General features: G+C 41.4%; 1 protein-coding gene across 1 annotated transcript in view; it reads right to left on the reverse strand.

Annotated features, from left to right (window-relative positions):
- Positions 1-25,648, reverse strand: part of LOC132820042 (sodium- and chloride-dependent neutral and basic amino acid transporter B(0+)-like) — a 65,536-nt gene that overhangs the window by 20,669 nt on the left and 19,219 nt on the right. Inside the window, exons 4-9 of the mRNA XM_060831962.1 lie at positions 21,057-21,188; positions 12,274-12,441; positions 8,615-8,753; positions 3,949-4,081; positions 2,941-3,081; positions 918-1,146 (exon numbers count right to left, since the gene is read on the reverse strand). Of these exons, the coding sequence (XP_060687945.1) occupies positions 918-1,146; positions 2,941-3,081; positions 3,949-4,081; positions 8,615-8,753; positions 12,274-12,441; positions 21,057-21,188 (942 nt within the window). The remainder of the gene's footprint in view (positions 1-917; positions 1,147-2,940; positions 3,082-3,948; positions 4,082-8,614; positions 8,754-12,273; positions 12,442-21,056; positions 21,189-25,648) is intronic.

Below are 25,648 nucleotides of genomic sequence, written 5' to 3' on the forward strand. Positions count from 1 at the left end.
GGAGCACTGTAGACTCAGACTTGCTGGGTCGCCGCCATCTTGGATTCCCAAAGAAACCTGGTTGATAGGTCTTCTAAGTTTAAACCCATTCTAGCTAAGTTATATCATTGCCCATGGTGGATACTGGGTAAAACATTTACATGCATGCTGTTATCAATGGAGTAGTGGATGAGTGGGAGATAATGCACTCCTCCAGCCTCAGTCAAACAAGAGGGCAGTGACAAGGAGTTCAGAACAACTGGAATATCCAGACCTGTCCTTGCTGGTGGTTCTTCCTTGCCACTCAAGCTGGTGTACAATGGAACACTTGCTATCAACAGGAACATGGTGGGTCAAACCACTGGCTTCCTGAAGGTGTCAAATCAAGTTCAAATGGAGTACATCTCAAAATCACTAGAGGTTTGCTGAATCTCTCAAATCTTACTTCCAGGACGGCAGAGTTATCCTGGGAGAATGAATAGGAGGAGGCAGGTGGTGGTGGTTGGCATGGTTGTCCCTGGACAGATACTCAGGTTATTCAGTAATCTAATCACTGCCACGCAATAATTGTTCTACCATTCCCTAGCTATCAACCCAACTTTTATTTAACATCAAAATAAATCCGGAAATAGAAGCCACTAATAAACACAATCATTCCATGAGAACTTCATTGTGCACCAATTCCAATAATGTAGGAAAAGTTGACCTTTCTGTTACTGAATTCTCTGAGCACCTGTCTTATGTTTGCCTGTTGCCCTGTTACTATCATTCTCAATTATTTTTCTGTTCCTTTCTCATTCCATTAATCCCATTGACTCAATGCTCTTTTGGGCAAATTACACTCAGGCCCAGGTGTCCTCTAGTACCCCATCGATGTCTAACAAATGACACATATGTGCTATCCTGCAGCAGAATAGTATGGTTAACTTTGTATTTACCTGACTGTGCAACCTCTGAAACGGGCTTGTTTTGCACATGAGTCATGTGTCCAAGAGTGGAGAAGATGATAAATCCCGCAAACACACTCGTAGCACAATTAACAACACAGACAATGATGGTATCTTGGTAACAGTTGTTGTGGAATTTGTTGTAGGATGACAATGTGATTAAACTGCCCCAACCCACTGATGTCGAGTAGAAAATTTGTGTTGCAGCATCTTTCCAGACCTGATAAATAGAAGGGAGAATTCATCAGTGCAGAACGATTTCACTTGAACTCATTCAACTGAAAAACTACATCGACCACAAGAAGCATAGTGTGAGTTAGTCCAGCAGCTCAATGTGATCTGACTGAATTAAACTAGCTCTGATCAACACCATCTCACTTAATAGGAGGGCCATCATTTGAATTTCCTTTGACTACTTGCTGCCAACTTTAAGATTTTCCCTCCAAAATTGACTCATAGCAGAAATAAAACCCCACTGGACCAAAAATCTGATCTTCTGCAAAGACATTGCTATTTTCTGCACTGCAGTCTGTTAAGCAAAATGTAAACTGCATACATTGGGGTTAATTTGGATCACAAAAATGATTTAAATTAGATTTAAAATAGGCATGAATGTCAAACTGAGTGCACATTTGTAACGAACCATCTTATACTTAAATGGTGAGGCTCCAGATGCTCCTTGTTATTTACGTGTAAATTCCACAGCAATTTCAGACTGCACTCAGAGGTTCAGAGAAATATCTCTGATATGCACCACTCTGCTGTTATAAAAATGGTATCTCCTGACATTTACAAACTTGGCTCAGTGTGAAATTACCTATTACATGCGTAGAGTCACATTATTATTGTTGATGTGGAAGAAGGGTTTGGGGGGGAAGGGGGAGAAGATCAACTGAAAGGCAGGATCTTAGCTCTCAGCAGCTCCCCCCAGTCCTCCCATCTACTTGAAGTAGAGTCCTTCAAAAAAGTGTTGATGCCTTTAGATGAATTCCCCCTTCTTGGAAGCCCGATAGGAATTCAACAGGATTTTGATTTCGCTTTTCCTCATGATTGTCCCCTGGTCTCCATAAGTAGGTGCAGAACCAGGGAGGAGATGTTTCAATGGCCATTCATTGGCCACTTAAACACCATCATTAATGGCAGAGCATCAAAATCCATCCATGAATCTTCTGCCACCACGATAGATGAGTGACAAGAAGCTACAAACTAATGCTTTCTCACCCAATTTCATGTCCCATTGCTCCCAAATTGTCATTTGGAAGGGCATAAAATTCTGCATTTTATTTCTGAACTACTCTAAGTTCACTCATTGAGAGTTACATTTCCTTCACTATCACAGTTCATGTGCTGTTAATTTTGCAATCAAACAATTTACTTGGTTAAGCAGATGCTCAGTTGCTTTCTCTCTGTAGTCACATCTCAGGTCCAGATGATATTGTGACAATGCCATCTCCCACTTCTCGATAAACTCCAAATATCATTGACATTAAACAGGTCAGGAGATGTCAAATGGACTACCACAGCTTTGCCGTTCTCAAGGGCAAGTAGAGATGGGCAATGAATGCTGGCCAGCCAGCAATGCCCATTACCCACCAATGTATATTGAACAAATATTGATGACATAGTCTCATAAGTGATTGTAACTGAAAATCTGATTACTGAATTAATCCATGATTTCAGAAAGGAAGAGGCACTGAGAATAAACAATCCTTTGCATCCCACTGCCGATCTCATCCAGTTGTATCTAATCTCATCATCCTAGCCCTTAGCATTGATTCCCTCCTGCTCATACCAAGATGATTACAACAATAAACTAACTCATTAGAATTCATCACAAAGTCTCAGCTTGCTTTTCACAACATGTGCAAAATGATCTTTCCAAATACAAACAAAAGACTGAAAGGTACATTTCAATTCTAAATTTTAATACCTCAATCAGACAAAATAAAAGAAGGAACAGTTAAATAAAAAAAAGTGATTTTTGAAATTCAATTGATTCTGTTGTTGAGCTTACCTGAGCATCAGCCAGTTTGGAGAAGTCTGACTGGCTTCCGATGTAGAATTCAATTCCTTTAGAGGCTCCCTCCAGGGTAACCCCTCGGATCAGGAGTATCGTCAGAACCACATACGGGATAATTGCAGTGAAATAAACAACCTGAGAATGGAGAATAAATTGGAAGATTTTCCTGTATTAGTGGTACAACATTTACTTTATTGGATCCAGCTGATTGTAAACTGATAGGAATATAAACAAAGAGTGAATCAGAAGACAGTTGGCTACATGATGGGGATATTTAACACTGAGCTACATGTTGGAAATAAGTTTAAATTCTACAATATTATTTTTAGTTTTATAATTAATCACATTCAGGGAAATGACAGATGTATTCAGGAGAATTGATGAGAACTTCACGAATATATTCAACACTTCATATTTCATGATTCTTTACTATTCTAATAATCCAGACAAATGGTAAATAAAACCCTGACCCTAATCTGCTCAGTCCCCCAGTCCTGCCCAGCCTTCCGCAGCAATTGGAATTTCCCCCAGAGTCCCTGTGTCAGTGACTGAAACCCTTAGAATGAGGGACACATTCAGGAATTTGGGGGCATTGCTGGGGCTAGAAATTAGTTATGTTCAATTTCAGTTGTGGATATTACAATTTGTGACTGTTCTTCACACTTTTTTTCACACTTATTTCAGCCTCGTCATTTCTCTGATTGTTGTGTTGTTCAGAGTAGGACCCACACAGTTTGTGGCTGAACATTGGCAGGTGATTGAGCAGCATGTGGTGTCATATCTGCTCCTCTTCAAGGCTGTATCCCCTCAAAGGGTAACCATGCTCTGTGGAAGCTACAAAGGATTACTGCACACTAGTTCATTTTCTGTTCTCTATACCTTGCAGGAACTGTTACCATCACCAAGGATATAAACTATGCACTTCACAAATTCTAGTTTTATTCTTACAGGGAATCTGTATTTTGTCAGTAGTTGTAACTGTCTTCATCACCAGTCATTTACCTTTCCTGAAGATTTGATTCCTTTCAAAAATGCTGCCCCAACCATCAGCCAGGCTAGAAGCAGACAGAGGGCTAAATGCCAGACTATCTCCCCAGTCTCATCCAATGAACTTGTACGGTGTAAAACTGCTTGACTGAGTTAAAAAAAGAGAAAATATTTTTCATAAAGGTACTGTTTATTACACATAGATACTATGTGCTCAATGCATCTGAGTATTTAGTGCAATATACAGGGCTTTTAAAAATATTCAGTTGTTACAGAATAAGTCCTACTTTTAAATAAGAGAATGGTTACTGAAGTTTGATGTCCTTTATGTTTTTCTCTTTCTACATCTTATTCAAACAGAATGTGGGTGCGTTTGCTATATTTGAATCTGCAACTGCATGAAAAAATTCGTGGCATGCCTTAATGGGCTCCATCTTATGCTCAAATTTACATTGAAATGGAAAAGTCAAATTAATCTCCTCAGCTAGAGTTCTAGTTGGGAAATCAGCCAGGGGTTCTCTACTCCTATATACCAAAGATCTACCTTCAGAAGTCAGTACACATGTTGAGATTCCTATGTTTTCATATACTGCAAAATGGGCATGATCAGCAACCTTGTAAATTTATTGGCCATGTAAATGTAATGTTGAAGTAGGGCACTTCTCAAGCACCCTGCAGGTAATGGCCACTGATCAGATAATCCCTCAATGTATGTTCCAACCAGACATCACGGGCCTTAAGGCAGGCCTGGAAGCGCCCAGTCCTCTTCAGGTCTGAAAGGGCAAGATATCTCCAATGTTTGATCAAGAGTTGAAGTCAACTGTTTCACATTGTTACTATTTTTGTTACGAACATGATGCTGATATTAAACCAACAAGATGTTTTGCTTAGAACAAATAAATAATGTGGTATATTAATTTTAGTGCTGGTGTGATGCCATGTTTCAATGTTTTCTATCCCAAAGACTGATGGATCGTATCAATAATTCACTCAACTGTTCGCAAGAAAAACATGCTAACTGTACCAAGCCAGCCTGCAAATACAAATTCACGATACAGTGTTTAATATTAATTGAGATTCTAAAACTGAACTATGTTTACTGGATAATCCTGAGTGTTCAAATAATTACAAGGGAACAAAATAAACAGAGCCGTACATTGGTCTCTCAGATCGAAGATTCTGAAGTCTTTTGGGTTTGGGGAAAACTGCTGTTTATTTTCAAGTTGAGGCAGATTTGCAGAAATCTTGGCAAATGCTAGCTGTGTAAAACGGTTGCTCCTAAAACAGAGAGGTAGTTTTAGGATCTAGAGTTTAGAAGAATGAAACATTATCTCATTCAGACACACAAAATTCCTCACTGGACAATCCCAAAAAATGTGTTGCTGGAAAAGCGCAGCAGGTCAGGCAGCATCCAAGGAGCAGGAGAATCGACATTTCGGGCATAAGCCCTTCTTCAGGAATCTGATTCCTGAAGAAGGGCTTATGCCCGAAACGTCGATTTTCCTGCTCCTTTGATGCTGACTGACCTGCTGCGCTTTTCCAGCATCACATTTTTCAGCTCTGATCTCCAACATCTGCAGTGCTCACTTTCTCACAGGACAATCCCACCATTTGTGGAGGAGGAGTTTGAAAACACATTCAATACTAAGCACTTGGCTCGTTAATAAGAACCTGTGGTGTTGGAGGAAGGATAACAGCACAGGCAGAGGAATGACTAACTAATAGAAGACAGATTTGCGATAATGGGGGCATTTTCAGGATGGCCTATAACTAATGGAGTGCTGTAGTGCTGGGGCCACAATTATTTACAATATATTAATGACTTTGATGAGGAAAGTGAATGGACTATCGCCAAGTTTGTGGATGATATGAAAATAGATGGGAAGGCAAATGGTGAGGATGACACACAGAGACTGGAGGGATACAGGCAGAGTAAAAGAGTGGGCGATAAAACATGGCAGATTGAATAGGGAAATCCCTGGCAATTACAGACCAGGCAGTCTTACGTCTGTGGTCAGCAAGGTTTTGGAAAGAATTCTGAGGGGTAGGATTTATGACTATTTGGAAAAGCATAGTGTGATTAAAGGCAGTCAACATGGCTTTGTGAAGGGCAGGTTATGCCTCACAAATCTTATTGAGTTCTTTGAGGAGGTGACGAAACAGGTCGATGAAGGTCGAGAAATGGGTGTGGTGTATATGGACTTCAGCAAGGCATTTGATAAGGTTCCCTATGGTAGATTCATTCATAAAGTTAGGAGGTATGGGTTACAGGTATGGTTTGGTTGTCTGGATTCAGAATTGGCTGGCTGACAGAAGGCAGAGAATGATTGTAGATGGAAAGTATTCTGCCTGGAGGTCAATGTTGAGTGGGGTCCCACAGAGCTCTGTTCTTGGACCTCTGTTCTTCGTAAATTTTATAAATGATTTGGATGAAGAGGTTGAGGGGTGGGTTAATAAATTTGCAAATGACACAAAGGTTGGAAATGCTGTTGATAGTATCGAGGGCTACTGTAGGTTGCAGCACCTCATAGACAGGATGCAGAGCTGGGCTGAGAAATGGTAGATGGAGTTCAATCTGGATAAATGCGAAGTGATGCATTTTAGAAGGGGAAGGTTGAACTTGAATGCTGAATATAGGATTAATGACAGGATTCTTGGCAGTGTGGAGGAACATAGGGATCTTAGTGTTCAAGTGTATAGATCCCTCAAAGTTGCCACCCAAGTGGATAAGGTTGTTAAGAAAGCATGTGGTGTTTTAGCTTTCATGAACAGGGGGATCGAGTTTAAGAGCCGCAAGGTTTTGTTGCAGTTCTACAAGTCCCTGGTGAGACCACACTTGGAATATTGAGTCCAGTTATTATTGGAAAGATACAGAGGCTTTGGAGAGGGTGCAAAGAAGGTTTACCAAGATGCTGCTTGTCTTACAAAGAGAGGTTGACTAAGCTCGGATTTTTCTCGCTGGAGATTAGGAGGAAGAGAGGTGACCTGATTGAGATATACAAGGTAATGAGAGGCATGGAGAAAGTGAGGAATGCAGATGCTGGAGATCAGAGCTGAAAATGTGTTGCTGGAAGAGCGCAGCAAACAGGCAGCATCCAAGGAGCAGGAGATTCGACGTTTCGAGCATGAGCCCTTCTTCAGTAATGAGGACAGTGTGCCAAGCTGGCTAAGATAAAAGGTAGGAAGGAGGGACTTGGGGGAGGGGTATTGGAAATGCGATAGGTGGAAGGAGGTTAAGGTGAAGGTGATAAGGTGAGGGTGATAGGCCGGAGGGGGGGTGGGGGCGGAGAGGTCAGGAAGAAGATTGCAGGTTAGGAAGGTGGTGCTGAGTTCGAGGGTTGGGACTGAGACAAGGTGGGGGGAGGGGAAATAAGGAAACTGGAGAAATCTGAGTTCATCCCTTGTGGTTGGAGGGTTCCTAGGCGGAAGATGAGGCGCTCTTCCTCCAGCCGCCGTGTTGCTATGGTCTGGCGATGCAGGAGTCCAAGGACCTGCATGTCCTTAGTGGAGTGGGAGGGGGAGTTGAAGTGTTGAGCCACGGGGTGGTTGGGTTGGTTGGTCCAGGTGTCCCAGAGGTGTTCTCTGAAACGTTCCGCAAGTAGGTGGCCTGTCACCCCAATATAGAGGAGGCCATATCCCTCATGAGAGGCATGGATAGAGTCAACAGACAGAGAGATTTCCCCAGAGCAAGATTGACTGGCACAAGGGGTCATAGTTTTAAGATTTTAGGAGGAAGGTATAAAGGAGATGTCAGAGGTAGTTTCATTATGCAGAGAGTTGTGAATGCATGGAATGCATTGCCAGTTGTGGTAGTGGAAGCAGAGTCATTAGGGACATTTAAGTGACTGCTGGACATATACATGGATAACAGTGAGTTGAGGGGTGCGTAGGTTCGGTCATTTTATTTTACATTAGGATTAAACCTTGGCACAACATGGTAGGCCAAAGGGCCTGTTCTATGCTGTACTTTCCTATGTTCTATGTAATTACACTTGCATTAAATTTAGGATCAAGCTACAATTATGATTTTCCAGTGTAGCACACTTGCATGCACTGAAAACTTTGTATATTAATACACAGGGATCATCTTTGTAGACAGAAAAACTGTGTATGAGCTCTGCCCCGATTCAAATGAACAGAATAGATGACAGCCATTAACTCGGGCAATGCTCTGACCAATCTATCAACCTCCTGGTTTAAAATTAAACAAAATCTGCAAGGTAAATGTCAAATAGCTCTAATGGGCACATCCCTCAGTGTAACAACTCAACCAATCAGAGTTCACTTGTCAACCAATCGGAATGCACCTCTCATTCAGCATCTGTTATTTTCCACTAACATAAAAGAAATGTTGGAAATCTGAAACAAAAGCAAAAATTTCTGGAGAAACTCAGCAGGTCTGGCAGCATCTATGGGGAGAAAGCAAAGTCAATGATTCAGGTCCAGTTCTGACGAAAGATTGCTGGACCCAAAACATTAACTCTGCTTTCTCTGTGCAGATGTTACAAAACCTGCTGAGTTTCTCCAACAATTTCTGGGGTTTTTTTGTTCCTGTTATTTTCCCTTCACTTTAGTATTTCTTGCAAATTTTCAGAATGAATGGAAGACAGGAAGTTTTGACTTAATGTTTCTTTTGTCTGCATTAATCAAAGTCTGTCATACTAAACAACAGTGTACTTACTCCCAGTATTGCTCACTCGGACCCTGGTGAGGAATGGAGATTTCTGATCCAATTAGGCAAGTGTTATTATACGTCTGCAGCCATGTTGTATTAATGACTTCAAAATATCCATCGTCCAGAGTAAGATTGCAAAATGGATCTAGAAAATGTTGAATGTGTTTTAGAACTTTACTGCTCCTTGTTGAACAATGCTGCCATTTCTAGTGGTACAATCAAGGTCTCTGGGCAACCCAACCCAACCTCATCCATTACATAAGGTGCAATCAGAGGCATAGACTGAGGTAGGAGTATATAAAATGAAGAGCCTCTCTTCTTCCCAGTGTCCACTCATTGAATCCAGGGCAGGATGGTTTGAGGACGGCCTTTCTTGCCAGACATAAATTGACTCCCTAAGAGATGTCTTAAATGGGTATGCTGGCTGCCATTGGCATTCTTATGTATGTGTTGAAGGGTGGGGGTGGGGAAGTGGCACAATATGTGGGTTCACTCTATCTGGTCTGTTGTTTCCTAGGAGGGTAGATTTTCAGGTGGGTGCCCAATAGCGGTATCCAATGACATAGAAGAAAATTGCATTGTTCAATTACTGGCTTCCATAAAGTGTTTGGTTCTAGTGGTAGATGCAAGTGGCCCAAAAGCTCCCTTAACACACAAATAGGTACATCAACAGTGAAGGTTCCCACTTCATGAAGATGCATCCTATGACACTCAATAGCATATCCTGCATGTGAAAGAAATCACACAGGGACTGAGACACAATGTTTTTTGTTGAGCACCAGTCTGCAACAGCACAGAGAATCACTAAATTATTATAGCACAGAATGAGACGATGCAAACTGTTGTGAAAATCCAAATTAGAGTTTCACCTAGTTCCTCCACTCAGTAGCTCTGAACTCCTTCCTTTTCAAACAATGATCGATCTCCCATTTGAATGTCTTGAATAAAAGTAACCTCCACCACACTCTCAGGCAATACATATGCAATCCTAACTTCTTGCTGTGTGGATAAAAATTTCCATTGAGTCACCATTGGTTGTGAGTGGTTTTAATTGGCCCTATCCAGACTGTACACGCTGGGTACATGTACTGAGCTCCCTCCTTGTATTCCACATCATTAGTTCACACTAATGACAGCATCATTTAGGGATTTTAAGAAAAGTGTCTCATACACCATGTTTGAAGCTGACAGAAATGTCAGCATTGTGGAGCACAAACAGAAGAGACAAATGAGTAAAGAACTTTCTACATGGGCGCCAAATGTGTCCCTTCAGATTCACTTGGTCTGTGCTAGCCATGTGATAGTTAATGTATTCAGACTCACTCAGGAAGGACCAGCCAATCACTGAGCTTTCAGACATCCCATCCCTCAAAGACGATACCCCAGCCTCCTTACTCAGTCTGGTCTCAAGCTTAAGTCTCAAACTCCCTGGTCTCAATCCCTCACACATTAACTCAGATATTATATTGACACATTTTTTAGGTATTTTCATGACTATATTTTCATATCCACATCTTATGAACAAGTTCTAACTCTCAATATTTACAATATACATATCTATGCTATACCTTTATTATAGATTGCAGTGGTTCACCACCACATTACTAAGGGCATTTGGGATATACAATGAACACTGGCATAGACAGTGGTGCCCACATCCCTTGATCAGTTTGTTCAGACTTTTATGACACACCTCTGGGGGGGGGGTTAGAAATGAACCTTGTGGGTCAGAGGTTGGGGCATTACCACTGTCAAAAGCCATGTGATAAGCTTTCATTAATGGATCAGAAAATGAATATTAATCCTGATAATTAATTACTTCTGATTCCCTAACTCCAGTACGATCACTTTCCAGGCTTCAAAACTTGTGAATTGTGTTTTATAATAAAAAAAAGATTGAGAGTAACTTCCTGGACCCATGCACAGGGTCACAGACAGGAATGTGAGTCCTAAATGCAGATATATGGAAATTAAAAGGTATTATTTAAATCATGAATTTCTTGTTTTCCAAGACTCACACCTTCCCTTAAGAGGCAAAATGCAGCAAGAATATGTACATAGTCGGCTGACTAGAAGAGCACCTCCCAATGTATTGAATAAGGGCAAACACTGTTGTAAGTCATTGGCTATTGGTATTTAAAATTGACACCAGTTGCAGGTCATACATTGGTTTCCTTGACTCAGAGGGAAACAACTTAAACATTTTTGAAATAAAATAAGATCATAAGGCTATAAGAGATAGGAAGATCATTATGCCTTTCAACCTATCAAGTCTATTCCACCATTCAATCATAGCTGATATGTTTCTCAACCCCATTCTCCTGCCATCTCCCCATAACCTATGATCCCCTGACTAATCAAGAACCTATCTTTCTGTCTTAAATATATTCAATGATTTGGCCTCCATTGTCTTCTGCAGAAATAAGTCCCACAGATTCACCCTTCAACTCAGCTCTGAGGCTTCGTACCATCACGCTAAGGCTGTGTCTCGGGTCCTATCAGACTCTATATAGGCCTTTCAGTATTTTGCAAGCTTCAATAAGATCCCTCTCATCCTTCTGAATCCCATCAAGTAGAAACCCGAAGTCCCTAACTGCTCCTCCTATGACAAGCCATTCATCCCCATGATCATTCTTGTAAGCCTCCTCCTCCTCCAATGCCAGCACATCCTTCCTTAGAAGCAGAGCCCAAAACTGCTTGCAATCTGCCAAAAGTAATCTGAATAGATACTTTACGATCACAACAGTATATTCCTGCTCTTGCATTTTAAGCCTTTTAGAATAAATTCTAAAATTGCATTTGCCTTCCCAGCACCCAACTGAACCTGCATATTCACATCAAGAAAATCCTGAACTAGGACTCTGAAATTCCTTTGTGCTTCTGATATCCGAAGACTTGCTCCATGTAAAAAATATTCTGCGCTCTGCTTTTCCAACCAAAGTGCATAATTCCACACTTGCCACAGTGTTCCATCTGCCACTTCTTCATCTACTCTCCAAGTCTTTCTGCAGCCTCCCTACCTCCTCAACATTATCTGTCCCTCCACCTATCTCTGTTTAACACACATGTTGTTCTGAAACTTGTTGCTACTCTCACTCCCATTTGTAAAACCAATGACGTTTGAAATCTGCGTCCTGGTCCTGATCTTCAAATTTCCTTTCAGGCTCAAAATCCAGCATCCAATCTCATGACCCCTAATCCTAAAGGTCAAGGAGTGAATGTAAATCATTCATTGTGTTACTGATGACATTGAATGAAGATTTTGAGGGAGATGAGCCTGAGATGAAAACAAAGAGAAAAACTGAACTCTGTACCAGACAGTAATAATGTAGGTACTGATAATAAAAGGTTGAAACTACCTTAGCTTCCCTACATCTACAATCCAGGTAGAGTAAAGCAGTTGAGAATGACCAACAGTGACAATACTAAAGGAGAGATGATTTTCTTTGAAGCATCTCTCTTGCCTGTAAGCAATTATTATTGACAATCTTTCACTTCAGTGACTCAGTGACATGATCCTTAGAGCTGGATCCTGTCCAAGTCTCTCTGCTGTACAATCACAATGAAGTTGGTTATCGAAAGCATTGGCTACTTTTCTTCTGACAGATCAACAGAATAAAATATGAACAGTCACGGAATGTCCCCAGTCAAAGTGAACACTGCACCTTTGGGAGTCCTGCTGCATGTTTCATCTGCTCCCCACCAACTGAAGCAGTCTGCCCATGGTAGGGGTGATTGGAAGGAAGCAAACAGGTAGTAGAGACTGTAACCAATAATGCAGGCATAGGAAATGTTGGCAATTACGATCAGAAGGACCATGGTGACTCCAACACCTTAAAATTGAACAAAGGAAAAAGAGCTTAGAAACAATACTGTTTATTTGAAATAAAATTGTTCTCTTGAATTCAATTGCAATGTATTTCCAACTAGAATATGTTTAATGTAATTTGAGAGAGAAAGAGGGAGACAGTGTTTTGAAATAAGGCAGCCATGGTTGACTGATGTTGCTTCTCTCCAGTCTGAACTTATAAAGTTGAAAATAAGCCATCAACTTTATTATCCCTGTTTTGAATATAAGCACAGGTCATCCTCAGAGTTCAGAAATTATGATAAAGTTACAGACAATTAGGTTCAGAATCTAAACAAGAATTGGACAAGAGAATATTATTCTGTTGTTACAACTATCCCTCTAGTATTGCCATTGTCTTAGTGGCTGTTAGATTTGGTCAGCATTTCCAACAATGTTCAGCTAAAATTGTTGAGTGGATGATCCACCTTGGCCTCATCCGACGGTCGCCAGCATCACAGATGGCAGTCTTCAGCCAAATCAATTCACTCCACTTGGTGTCAAGAAACAGTTAGAGTCACTGCATAGTGCAAGGGATTTGGGCCCTGACAGCGTTACAGCAACAGTACTGAAGAGTTGTGCTCCAGAATTCATCGCCAATTTCTTACAGTACAGTAAGAACACTGGCATATACCTGACAACATGAAACATTGACCAGATATGTTCTGGACACAAAAGCCAATTACTGCCCTAACAGTCCACTCTCTCAATCATCGGAAACAACCTGCTCAGTGACACCTAGCTTGTGTTCCTCCAGGGTCACTCAGTGCCTGGCCTTGGTTTAAACAAAACAGCTGGATTCCAGAGGTATGGTGGAAGTGACAGTCCTTGACATCAAGGCCGCATTTGCCCGTGTGTGGCATCAAGAAGCCTGAGCAAACTGGAATCAATTAGTGTCAAGGGACAAACTCTTCACTTGTTCGAGTCATACCTGGAACACTGAAAGATGGATATGGATGCCGGAGGCCAGTTATCTCAGCTCTAGGACATCTCTGCAAGAGTTCATCAGGCAAAGTCTTAGGGAGAATTTTAAGGGATTGGATTTATGAACATCTGGATAGGAATAATGTGATCAAGGATAGTCAACATGGTTTTGTGAAGGGTAGGTCGTGCCTCACAAACCTTATTAAATTCTTTGAGAAGGTGACTAAGGAGGTGGATGAGGGTAAAGCGGTAGATGTGGTGTATATGGATTTTAGTAAGGCATTTGATAAGGTTCCCCATGGTAGGCTACTGCAAAAAATACGGAGGTATGGCATTGAGGGTGAGTTGGAGGTTTGGATTAGGAATTGGCTGGCTGGAAGAAGACAGAGGGTAGTAGTTGATGGTAAAGGTTCATCTTGGAGTACAGTTACTAGCAGTGTTCCGCAAGGATCTGTTTTGGGACCATTATTGTTTGTCATTTTTATAAATGACCTGAAGGAGGGGCTAGAAGGCTGGGTGAGCAAATTTGCGGATGATACAAAAGTCGGTGGAGTTGTTGACAGTGAGGAAGGATGTGGCAGATTACAGCGGGATATAGATAAGCTCAGAGCTGGACAGAAAGGTGGCAAATGGAGTTCAATGTAGGTAAGTGTGAAGTGATTCACTTTGGTAAGAGTAACAAGAAGATGGAGTACTGGGCTAATAGTCGGATATTTGGTAGTGTGGATGAGCAGAGGGATCTTGGTGTCCATGTACACAGATCTCTGAAAGTTGCCACCCAGGTAAATAGTGCTGTGAAAAAGGCATATGGCGTACTGGCTTTTATTGGTAGAGGAATTGAGTTCCGGATTCCTGAGCTCATGTTGCAGTTGTATAAGACTCTGGTGCGGCTGCATCTGGAGTATTGTGTGCAGTTTTGGTCGCCATACTATAGGAAGGATGTGGAGGCACTGGAACGGGTGCAGAGGAGGTTTACCAGGATGTTGCCTGATATGGTAGGAAGATCGTATGAGGAAAGGCTGAGGCACTTGGGGCTGTTTTCAATGGAGAAGAGAAGGTTTGGGGGTGACTTGATAGAGGTGTACAAGATGATTTGGGGTTTAGATAGGGTTGACCATGAGAACCTTTTTCCAAGTATTGAGTCAGCTATTACGAGGTGGCATAGCTTTAAATTAAGGGGTGGTGGGTAGAGGACAGATGTTAGGGGTAGATTCTTTACTCAGTGAGTCGTGAGTTCATGGAATGCCCTGCCAGTAGCAGTGGTGGACTCTCCCTCTTCATGGGCACTTAAACGGGCATTGGATAGACATATGGAGGACAGTGGGCTAGTGTAGGTTAGGTGGGCTTGGATCGGCGCAACATTGAGGGCCAAAGGGCCTGTACTGCACTGTATTGTTCTATGTTCTAGCGTAGTGTCTGAGGTCCAACCATCTCTAACTGTTTCATCAATGATCTTCCCTCCACCATAAGGTCAGAAGTAGGCATGTTCACAATGATTGCACAATGTTCAGCAATATTCGCAACTCCTCAGATACTGAAGAAGTCCTGAACAATATCCAGGCTTGGGCTGACAAGTGGCAAGTAAGACTCCTACCACCCAAATGCCAGGCAATGACCATTTCCAACAAGAGACGATCTAACCACTGCTCCATGATATTCAATGGTGTTACCATCAATGAATACCCCCACAATCAATATCCTTGTTGTCACCATTAACCAGAAACTCAACTGGACTTACTATACAAACACAATGGTGACAAGAGCTGGTCAGAGGCTAGGAATACTGCAGGAGTAACTCACCTCCTGTCTCCCCAAGCTTGTTATCATCTACAAGGCATAAGTCAGGAGTTTAATTGAATATTCCTCACTTGCCTGCTCCAAGAGCACGCCAGAAGTTTGACACCCTCCAGGACAAAGCTGCTTACTTGATTGGCAAAACATCTACAAGCATCCATTCCCTTCACACCGATACACAATTGCAACAGTTTGTGCTACCTACAAGATGCACTGCAGAAATTTACCAAGGCTCCTTTGAAAGCACTTTCCAAACCCAGGACCACTTCCATCTAGAAAGACAAGGGCAGAAAATACAGGGGAATACCACTACCTGCAAAAATCCCGTCTAAAATGATCACCATGCTGACTTGGAAATATACCATTGATCCTTCATAGTCACTTGGTCAAAATCCTGGAATTCCTTTCCAAAGGACATTGTAGGGAAACCTACAGCGCATAGACTGCAGAGGTTCTAGAAGGCAGCTCATCACTACTTCTCATGAGTAACTAGCGATAGGCAATAAATGCTGGCCCAGCCAGAGAAAACAAGTTCCTTGAACGAATAAGAAAAAAGCTCGTTGAAGAACAATCTCAGCAGGACTTATACATTTAGTGGTAAGGTCTTGGGGTCTGTTGCTGAACAAAGAGACCTGAACAAAGAGTGCAGGTTCATAGCTCCTTGAAAGTGGAGTCGCAGGTAGATAGGATAGTGAAGAAGGCTTTTGGTATGCTTTCCTTTATCAGTCAGAGTATTGAGTACAGGAGCTGGGAGGTCGTGTTGCGGCTGTACAGGACATTTGTTAGGCCACTGTTGGAATGTTGTGTGCAATTCTGGTCTCCTTCCTATTGGAAAGATATTGTGAAACTTGAAAGGATTCAGAAGAGGTTTACAAGGATGTTGCCAGGGTTGGAGGATTTGAGCTATAGGGAGAGGCTGTACAGACTGGGGCTGTTTTCCCTGGAGCATCGGAGGCTGAGGGGTGACCTTATAGAGGTTTACAAAATTATGTGAGGCATGGATAGGATAAATAGACAAAGTCTTTTCCCTGGGGTGTGGGAGTCCAGAACTAGAGGGCATAGGTTTAGAGTGAACGGGGAAAGATATAAAAGAGACCTAATAGGCAACTTTTTCTTACAGAGGGTGGTACATGTATGAAATGAGCTGCCAGAGGAAATAGTGGAGGCTGGTACAATTGCAACATTTTAAAGGCATTTGGATGGGCATATGAAAGGAAGAGTTTGGAGGGATATGGGCCAGGTGGGGCGAGATTGGGTTGGGATATCTGGTCTGCATGGAAGGGTTGGACCAAAGGGTCTGTTTGCAGGCTGTACATCTCTATGACTATATACCTTGGCACCATTGATAAGTACCAGAGTTGGTTTTAGCTCCTCCCTCGTTTCCTCAATGTCTATTTCATTTGAGGGTTTAATCCCGCACCTGATGTCCAAGTGAGCATTCTTCAACCTAAAAACTAACCACTGAAACATTGAACTCCATCAACTATTAACTCGCTGGGTCCAGACTTGACCCAATGTGTAGTATGCAGTTTGGTTTTTTTTTTACCAAGGATTGGGAATCAGTGACAGGATCCTTGGTTTGTGTTTTCCAACTTAAACTGAGGGCACAGGTTCAGCTCCAGAGTTCTCACTGCAGCTCATAACTAGCTGCATTGCTAACCCATATCTTGTGATTTAGCTTTAATTTAATTCAAAGTAGAACAGCAACTGCTGGTGTGAGTTTATCTTCAGCAGGATGTTTTACCAGATGTGACAATGCTTATGTGATCCCCAATAACATAAGAAACTGAGTGTGAATATCATGGGTTTGAAGAGACTGTTAAACATTTGTTACAATTAACTATTGCAAACAAGTGGGACCCTCCTGAGGCAAAATAGCATCTGGGCTGATATTTTACAACAGAATAAGGATAACTTTTCCAAAACAGATAGACATGGTTGTGCAGAGGCACATGGAATTAATTTGACAATTATGCACACAGGTAAGACAGAGTTTAAAGATTAATGTTTCAAAATTCAATGTAATGTTTTGAAAGTTTGACAATTTTTCCTGACTTGGTGGATGTATGTCCACCTGGAAAGGTACTCATTGATCTCTGTTGCACTTGTTTGACAACTTGGTTAGTTGCTGCTGGTTGCTATTAATCAACCCTACCACACAACATCATCAGAGGGTTCAACTCTCAATCTCTTCATACATGATTGGTCTGTCATAAATTGTTCAGAGCTGGCTTCTGTTCCTTTATCATGTAATATCATGAGCTGCAATACATTTCTGTGACCTGGGCTGGGTGCATATTTTAGAAACCATTGCTGGTATCCAAAGATTTGTATTTCTAACTCTCACTCTCTGCCCAGTGAGCAATTTTGGAAATTCTTACTTGGGACACCAAATAACCTAAAAATACCACCATTGTGTCAGTGACACTTGTACTCATTTTGCTGCTAATTCACCAAACAAATGGGTGATTTAGAGAAGTAATCTGTCACAAGGAAGTAATCTCCCCATACAATATGAACAGCTCTGTTGCTACTTTGCTGAAGAATTGGATGAAATATCATATGGATATAGAGTCTCCCACTGTTTATATATTGCATTCGTGAGTCATTGAATATCCCGATTCATCCCTGGATTGTTATGCCAATCATTTTGAACTTTCAATACTCATACGTTCCTGTGGTAACATGGGCATGATTTGAAACTGCGCCCAATGAAAACAATTCACATTGTCCAAAGTATAACATGTCAGCCTTGAGAGCACATTTAATTTCATAGTTTAGGTGATCATGGTGCAGATCAAGATGAATATCTTTGTATTTTGGATAAGCTGTTCTGTAAATCATATGCAATCATATTGGCTACCTGGTTTAATTACTACTTCAAAGTTATAACTTTGCCAATTCTTGACTAATTCAATTGCACCATATGTGACTTGTTCTGCCATGGTGGGTGTGGTTTGAATGTCATGATTTGAGACTGCACTTAGATCTGTACATACTGGTAACCATGTATCTGTTAGACTAAATATTTCTGGAAGCCAGTGAGAGTTTGCGCATTGACACTCATTGACAATACATACAATTGTTGATCTGCTGTCTCCACTGAGAGATGGTTTCTCATAGCCTGTACCATGGAACATTACTTGCTCAGGTGCATGTCATTGAGGCCATATAGTGGTTACATGGTAATACTAACTCCGGTGTTGATTTTAGCTTTTATCTTGTATCACACTGCCTTCTCAGGACACATGATATTAAAGAGCTCCTGATTGCTTTCTACTCCCAACACAGAGTGTGAGATTAACATCATGTAAAGCCTGCTCATTTTCTAAAATTTGCCTTTCATTTGGTTGACTCTGAACCTCATCAATGTGGTTGCCTTGGTGCACCTTGGTAACAGTTTCCTTGTTGCTGATGATTTGTTATTACTCTATACTGTCATGTCAGTCGCTTGTTGGTTTAATGTAAGGGCCTGACTTGGCTTTTGGAAACAGATTTCCTGCACATAGCCATGTCCCTTGATGCTACAGATATCAAAAAATAGAGCATGGACTTTGGAGAAGTGCAACAAACTACTGCTATTGGAGCTTTTGTTGGTAGCAAAATAGTATTGGTAGCACCTAAAGCATGTAATCGTTGCTGGCCTGCTACGACATCTTCATAGATCTGTCTACCCTCAAGTAATAGGTCAAGGCTGTGGCCCTTCTTATTGCACAAATGTTTCTTCCAACTGACTTTAATTCATGTGAATGTGATAATCAACTCATTAATATTCTCTGGCCGTTCCTCTTCAGTAAAGTCACACTCATTCCCTTTGCAATGGCATCCTCCAACAAACTGGTGAATAGTCTCTTGAGGATTCTTGTCTAATTGAAATGATGTCAAGTCTGTTCATCCTGAAGTGAATTCTTATCTTGATCTGCTCTTCAAGATCTTTCCAAATCATATCCAGACTTTTCTGATCCACCCAGAAAAACTGTGCATGTTAATAATGTGAAGCTCCTCCTTGTCAAGTCATAAAATCCCTACGGAGTGGAAGCAGGCCATTCAGCTCATTGAGTCTGCATGACCCTCTGATCAGCATCCCATCCAAAACCAATCTCTTACCCTATCCCTGCAACTCTCCATTTCCCCTCGCTAATCCACCTAACCTACACATCCCTGGACGCTATCAGCAATTTAGCACAGCCAATCCACCAAACATGCATATCTTTGGACCATGAGAGGAAACCGAAGCACCTGGTGAGACCCATCTGAAATGGGCAGAATGTGTAAAATCCACGTAGACAGTTGCCTGTGGGTCAATTCAAACCCAGATCCCTGGCAATGTAAGGCCACTGTACCTCCCTGAGTTCTGACAAGATTTTTAAGAGTTCTTTTCATGGCCTCACCTAGACGTTGATCTGCAAAATAGAACTGCATGAAGTTTTGGAACAGTAAAATCAGTGAACGTGTTGCTGGATGCCAAATCCATACCAGTTTTGTTGCTATCCATGAGTTGGCCTTTACAAAAACACCAGCTTTTGCTGTGTGTCTCTGATATTTTTGTCTCTCCAAATTATACTGCTCTTTCCTTAAGAACAAAGACGTTTGTAATTGTCATTATGTATTAACTTCCATCAACCGAGCTTTCTAGGATTCAAGTTTTCTGTAATGCACTGGCCTTTGTCATAGCTCAAGGGCATTCTTTAGCATTTTAATTTGTTTTTATTACCAAGGAAATCTTAGAAATGTATTTTACCTTGAAAGAATTTGCATCCTAATGAAAATTAGAAATATGTTCCATTGTTCTCGTGCTTAATGCTCCATCTACAGATGTGTACAATTGTCTGTACTCTGAAAAACTGATGCTGTTTAAGATAACAAACTTCTCCCTATTCCAAACTGTCTGCTTCCAAAGTCATGCTGGACATCAATTTGTTTTCTAAATATGTACCTCTATGATGTCGTTAAGAGATAGTAACTGCTGTTGCTATGGTGTGAGTTTGCCTCCACCAGGGTGTTTTACCTGATGGGGCAATGCTTTTGTTATATAACACAATGTCAGAAACTGGGCATGATATTGTGGTATTGGGCAACCCAACAGACATTCATTACATTGCTCAAGCATACACATTTCTGAGCTAGTAGTTTGCTCTTAGTTTACAATAGTTGGGCATGTTACTAGTCAAGTTTCCTGGAGATGGTGGTATACTGGAGGAGTCACTGGCTTGGTAGTCAAGAAGCTCAGGTTAATGCTCAAGGGACATGGGTTCAAATCTCACCACAGCAACTTGGTACAATTTACAAGGGCAGCACAGTGGCTCAGTGGATCGCTCTGCAGCCTCACAGCGCTAGGGACCTGAGTTTGATTTCGGCCTCGGACGACTGTCTGTGTGGAGTTTGCATAGTCTCCCTGTGTCTGTGTGGGTTTCCTCTAGGTGCTCTGGTTTCCTCCCACAAAACAAAGATGGGTTGGCCATGCTAAATTGTCTGTTGTGTTAGTCAGAGGGAAATGTATCTGGGTTACTCTTTAGAGGGTCAGTGTGGACTTGGTGGGCCCAAGGGCCTGTTTCTGCACTGTAGGGAATCTAATCTAATCATTCTTTAAATGATCCAAGGAAAAATTGACTCTGAAAAAACAATGAGATTTGGAGTCAACCATCCAGGTGAACTGAACACAATCACAATCACGCGCATTTAATGAATAAGAAACTAAACTAACATCAGTGTTAATCACTGACATATCTTGGTGTAACATAACAAAGTTTTCAAAGAGAATGACAGCAAGGCTCAGATACACTCTCATTTAATCACTCAATTATAACTAGTTTATTAATATGAATTAAACATTAAAATGCATTGAAATTGTTGGTGAGTTTTAATTATTCAATAATCTCTAACCTTGTAACATTGGTACAGATTTCCACACTGCAACAGGCCCGAGGCTGGCAAACTGTCCAAAGGAAGATTCCAAGAAAAATATTGGTATCCCAACAAGACCCAGCATGATTGAGTAGGGAATAAGAAATACACCTGGAAAATAGAATAAAAAGGTGAAACAGGGTCCATGGATGTGAATTCCCAACATACTCTGCAGTTTCAAGTGGATGGTAACAACAACTTTATACTAACAGAGAAACAGGCCTAATCTTTAGAATCTCTCCTCATAACCAAACCCCTAAAATCCAGGTTATCATTCTTGCAAAACCATGTTGTACTCCCTCCAAGGCCAATATATCCTCCCTTAGATGTAGTGCCCAGATCTTCCCACAGTACTTCAATTGTGGTCGAACCAGGGTTTTGTATATCTGCAGCATACTGTCTACATCCTTGTATTCATGTCCTCGAGGTGTAAAAGCCAGATTCCATGAGCTTTCTTCATTATTTACTGTACCTGTTTGTGGTACTTTAAAGGTCCATGCACCTGAAGCCCCAAGTCTCTTTTGGCATCCATTGTGTTTAACTTGATGCCATCTAGGAAGTATCCAGGTCGATACTATATCGGTCAAAATGGATAACCACACACTTGCTTACATTGAACTTCATCTGCTACATTTTTGCCCAATTACTGAGTCTATCAAGAACCCTCTGCAATTTTATGCTGTTGACTACATTGTCTACAATGCCCCCTAACTTTTGTCATCAGTATATTTGGATATATGATTTTCTATGTTATTATCCTAGTTGTCAATAACAAATATGAATAATTGAGACCCTAACACAGATCCTTACGGGGATACCACTGGTCACATCCTGCAAATTTCAGGACCTACTCATTATCCTTATTTTCTGGCACCTGCCACTCAACCAATTTCTGAACTATATAAGTAATTTGCCCTCAATTCCATCAGCCTCTACCTTAGTTAATAAGCTCTTATGTGCAATTTATCACATGCCATCTGAAGTCCATACAAACAACAACCATAGACATTCCCCTGTCCACTATCTTAGTCATGGCTTCAAAAAATTAAATGAGGTTTGTCAGGCATGACCTACTGTCCCTGATTAACTGAAGAAATTTGAAGTGCTTAGTTATTTTATCCTTAATTAGAGACACCAACCAGTGCCCCAGCACAGATGTTAGGCTAACTGATCTATAAATCCCTGATTTTCCTCTTTCGCCCCTGTTCTAAAGTGAAATAATGTCTGCAATTCTTCAGTCCAGTGGGACAACTCCTGTATTGAGGGAACATTGAAAGATTAGTAAGAGTAAGGTTAATTAGTAAGAGCAGAGTAGTAATCCCAGGATTGCTATTGGTGCCATTGTCTAGTGAAGCTAGGAACGGAGAGTGTGTGCAGCTAAACACGTGGCTGCAGAGCTGGTATAGGAGGGAGGGCTTCAGGTATGTGGATCTTCTGCAGAAGGTGGGACCTGTACGGGTTGCACCTGATCTTGAGGGGCATCAATATCCTGGGCAGGAGGTTTGCTAGAGATCTTCGGGAGGGTTTAAACTAGTTTGGCAGAGGGATGGGAACTGGAACTATGGATCAAAGGATGTGGATGCTGGTGAACAGGCAGATACAGCATGCAGAGAGACTGTGAGAAAGGATAGGCAGTTGATAGGGCAAAGCTGCAGTCAGTGTGATGGGTCTATTTTAATGCAAGAAGTGTCAAGAATAAGGGTGATGAACTTAGAGCATGGAGCTACAATGGAGCATGGAGTTTCTTGAAGCTACAATGTTGTGGCTATTATGGAGGCTTTGATATCACAGGGGCAGGAATGGTTGCTGAATGTTCCGGGATAGGAACAGAGATGGAGGTAAAATAGATGGGTGGGTGGCATTGCTAATAAGGGACAGTATAATAGTTGGAGAAATGAAGATTGTCGGGAATGGTTTGTCCACTGAGTCATTATAAGTGGAAGTCAGAAAAAGGAAAGGAGCAGTCACTTTATTGGGAGTTTTCAATAACACCCAATAGCAACAAAGGCATGGAGGAGCCGATTGTGAGGCAGATTTTGACAAGGTGCATACGTAACAGGCTTGTGTCGGGTGACTTCAACTTCCCTAATATTGACTGGAACCTCCTTAGCGCAAATAGTTTGGATGCAGCAGATTTTTTCAGGTGTGTCCAAGAAGGATTCCTGATTAAATATTTAGCTAGGCCAACCAAAGGGGAGGCCATTTGGATTTGGTGCTTGGTAATAAACCAAGCCAGGTGACAGATCTCTTGGTGGGAGAACATTTCTGTTATAGTGATCACAACTCCCTGACCTTTACTATAGTCATGGAGAGGGATAGGAGCAGATGGTATGAGAAAGCATTTAGTTGGGGAAGGGGGAAATTACAATGCTATTAGGCAGGAACCGTGAATCATAAATTGGGAGTAGATATTCTCAGGGAAATGTACAGCAGAAATGTTGAGGTTGTTTACGGAGAACTTACAGCAAGTGCGGGTAGGGCCAATCAGGGATAGTGATGGGAACTTGTGCCTGGAGTTGGCATTTGGGGAGGTCGTTAATGAATATGTTGTATGAGTATTCACTAGGGAGAGGGACCTTATTGTTTGTGAGGACAGCGTGAAACAGACTGATATGCTCAAACAGGTTGATGTTAAGAAGGAGGATATGCTGCAAATTTTGAAAAGCATGAGGATAGATAAGTCGCCTGAACCAGACGGGATATACCTAAGTTTGCTGCAGGAAGCGAGGGAAGAGATTGCTGTGCCTAAAGTGTTATGACACAGAGGTGAACCTCTCTCTTCATTAAACCAAACACCCAGAGAAGCTCACCTCACCTCATATTTCTAATATTTCAAGAAAATAACATCAATTCATTCTTTAACTCTAAAAGGGAACATCAAGCAACAAATATTCACAACACTAAGGCCCCTTTTCTCTTAACTGCTTAATACCTGCCTCCAATGCTATAATATACTGTTCCAATAAAACATTTATTAAAATTACATCAAATCAATTTCAAAACCTTTCAGTGGCTGTCATCTTTGGTGTCTTTCTTCTTCCGGCTGAAGACCTCACTGGATCATCTTCTTTCTTTTTACTGTTAAGATGTTTCGTATGAAAGGTACCTTTGATACAGAGTATTTCAATGTCTTGGGTCTCTCTCTCTCTCGATTGCAGTTGCTCTATCTGATTTTCAAAATGGCTGCCTTTTTCATTTTCCCCCAAAATTGGATCATCAGTTTGATGTTGGTAAAACAATAAATTCAAACTGGATTGGGTTTTAGTATCCTGAGGCATAATTTAAACTGTTTGTTTAAATTGGATTTGTTGCCAAAACAGCAAACAATTCAGGTTTCCATTTCACAGCCAAATGTTATATATTTTCAATTTTCTAGTACACTCTGACACTGCTAGTTAAATCATATGACAGGTGCTTGTAAGCTCTCAGTGCAGAACAGCATTCACTCTTTCTTAAAGGTACAGGACATTACAACAGAAGTAATGATCTTCACATGCTCACTGGCTACTGGAGTAGTACCAGATGATTGGAGGGTGGCAAATGTCATTCCCTTGTTCAAAAAAGAGGAAATGGATAACCCTGGGAATTACAGACCAGTCAGTCTTACATCACTTGGTATTTGGATGATAGTAAAATGTAGGGTATGTAGGTTAGTTTGATCTTAGAATAGGATAAAAGGTCTGCGCAACATAGAGGGCTGAAGAGCCCGTACTGTTCTATGTTCTATCTGTGTATGACTGTGAGCGTGAGGAGTTAGAAGGGGAATAAAGTTATATGTTGATATTTGCCAGTTGTTCATCTGGGGTTGGAATACATTATCTCCTTATCTATTAATTTATTTATCAATCATAGATAGCAGTAGACAATCTTAAAGAATCACTGATTGATGATAAATTCAACCTTTACATTATAATATCAGTGTTTGGCACTTGTGCCTGGGAGATGATGTACAGGCTTTGTGGAGTTAGGGGTGAGTTACTTGCTGCAATATTCCTAAACTCTGACTTGCTCTTGTAACCAGAGTATGAGTCTAGTTCAGTTTCTGGTAAATGGTAACCCCAGGCTGTTGACAATGGGAGATTCAGTAATGGTCATGATAATGAATTTCACAAAATAATGGCTGGATTCTCTCTTGTTGGAGAGGGTCATTCCTGCCAATTGTGTGACATCAATGTGCTTGCCACTTGTTATCCCAAATCTGCATTTGAACATGGGCTGCTTCAGTATCTAAGCAATTGTGAATGGTGTTGAGGATTTGCAACCATGCACTTTCCTGGGGGCCAAAGAAGTGTTTGATCCTTGACACTCATTGATTCCAGTTTTGCTAGGGCTCCTGGATATCACACTCAGTCAACTGTGGCCTTGATGTCCACCGCTGTCACTATCTGGAGTAGAGTGGTGCTGGAAAAGCACAGCAGTTCAGGCAGCATCCGAGGAGCAGTAAAATCGACGTTTCGGGCAAAAGCCCTTCATCAGGCAGACAGCTGTATTCCTGATGAAGGGCGTTTGCCCGAAACTTCGATTTTACTGCTTCGCGGATGCTGCCTGAACTGCTGTGCTTTTCCAGCACC

Source organism: Hemiscyllium ocellatum, chromosome 11, assembly GCF_020745735.1.
Source record: "Hemiscyllium ocellatum isolate sHemOce1 chromosome 11, sHemOce1.pat.X.cur, whole genome shotgun sequence".
Taxonomy (NCBI): Eukaryota; Metazoa; Chordata; class Chondrichthyes; order Orectolobiformes; family Hemiscylliidae; genus Hemiscyllium; species Hemiscyllium ocellatum.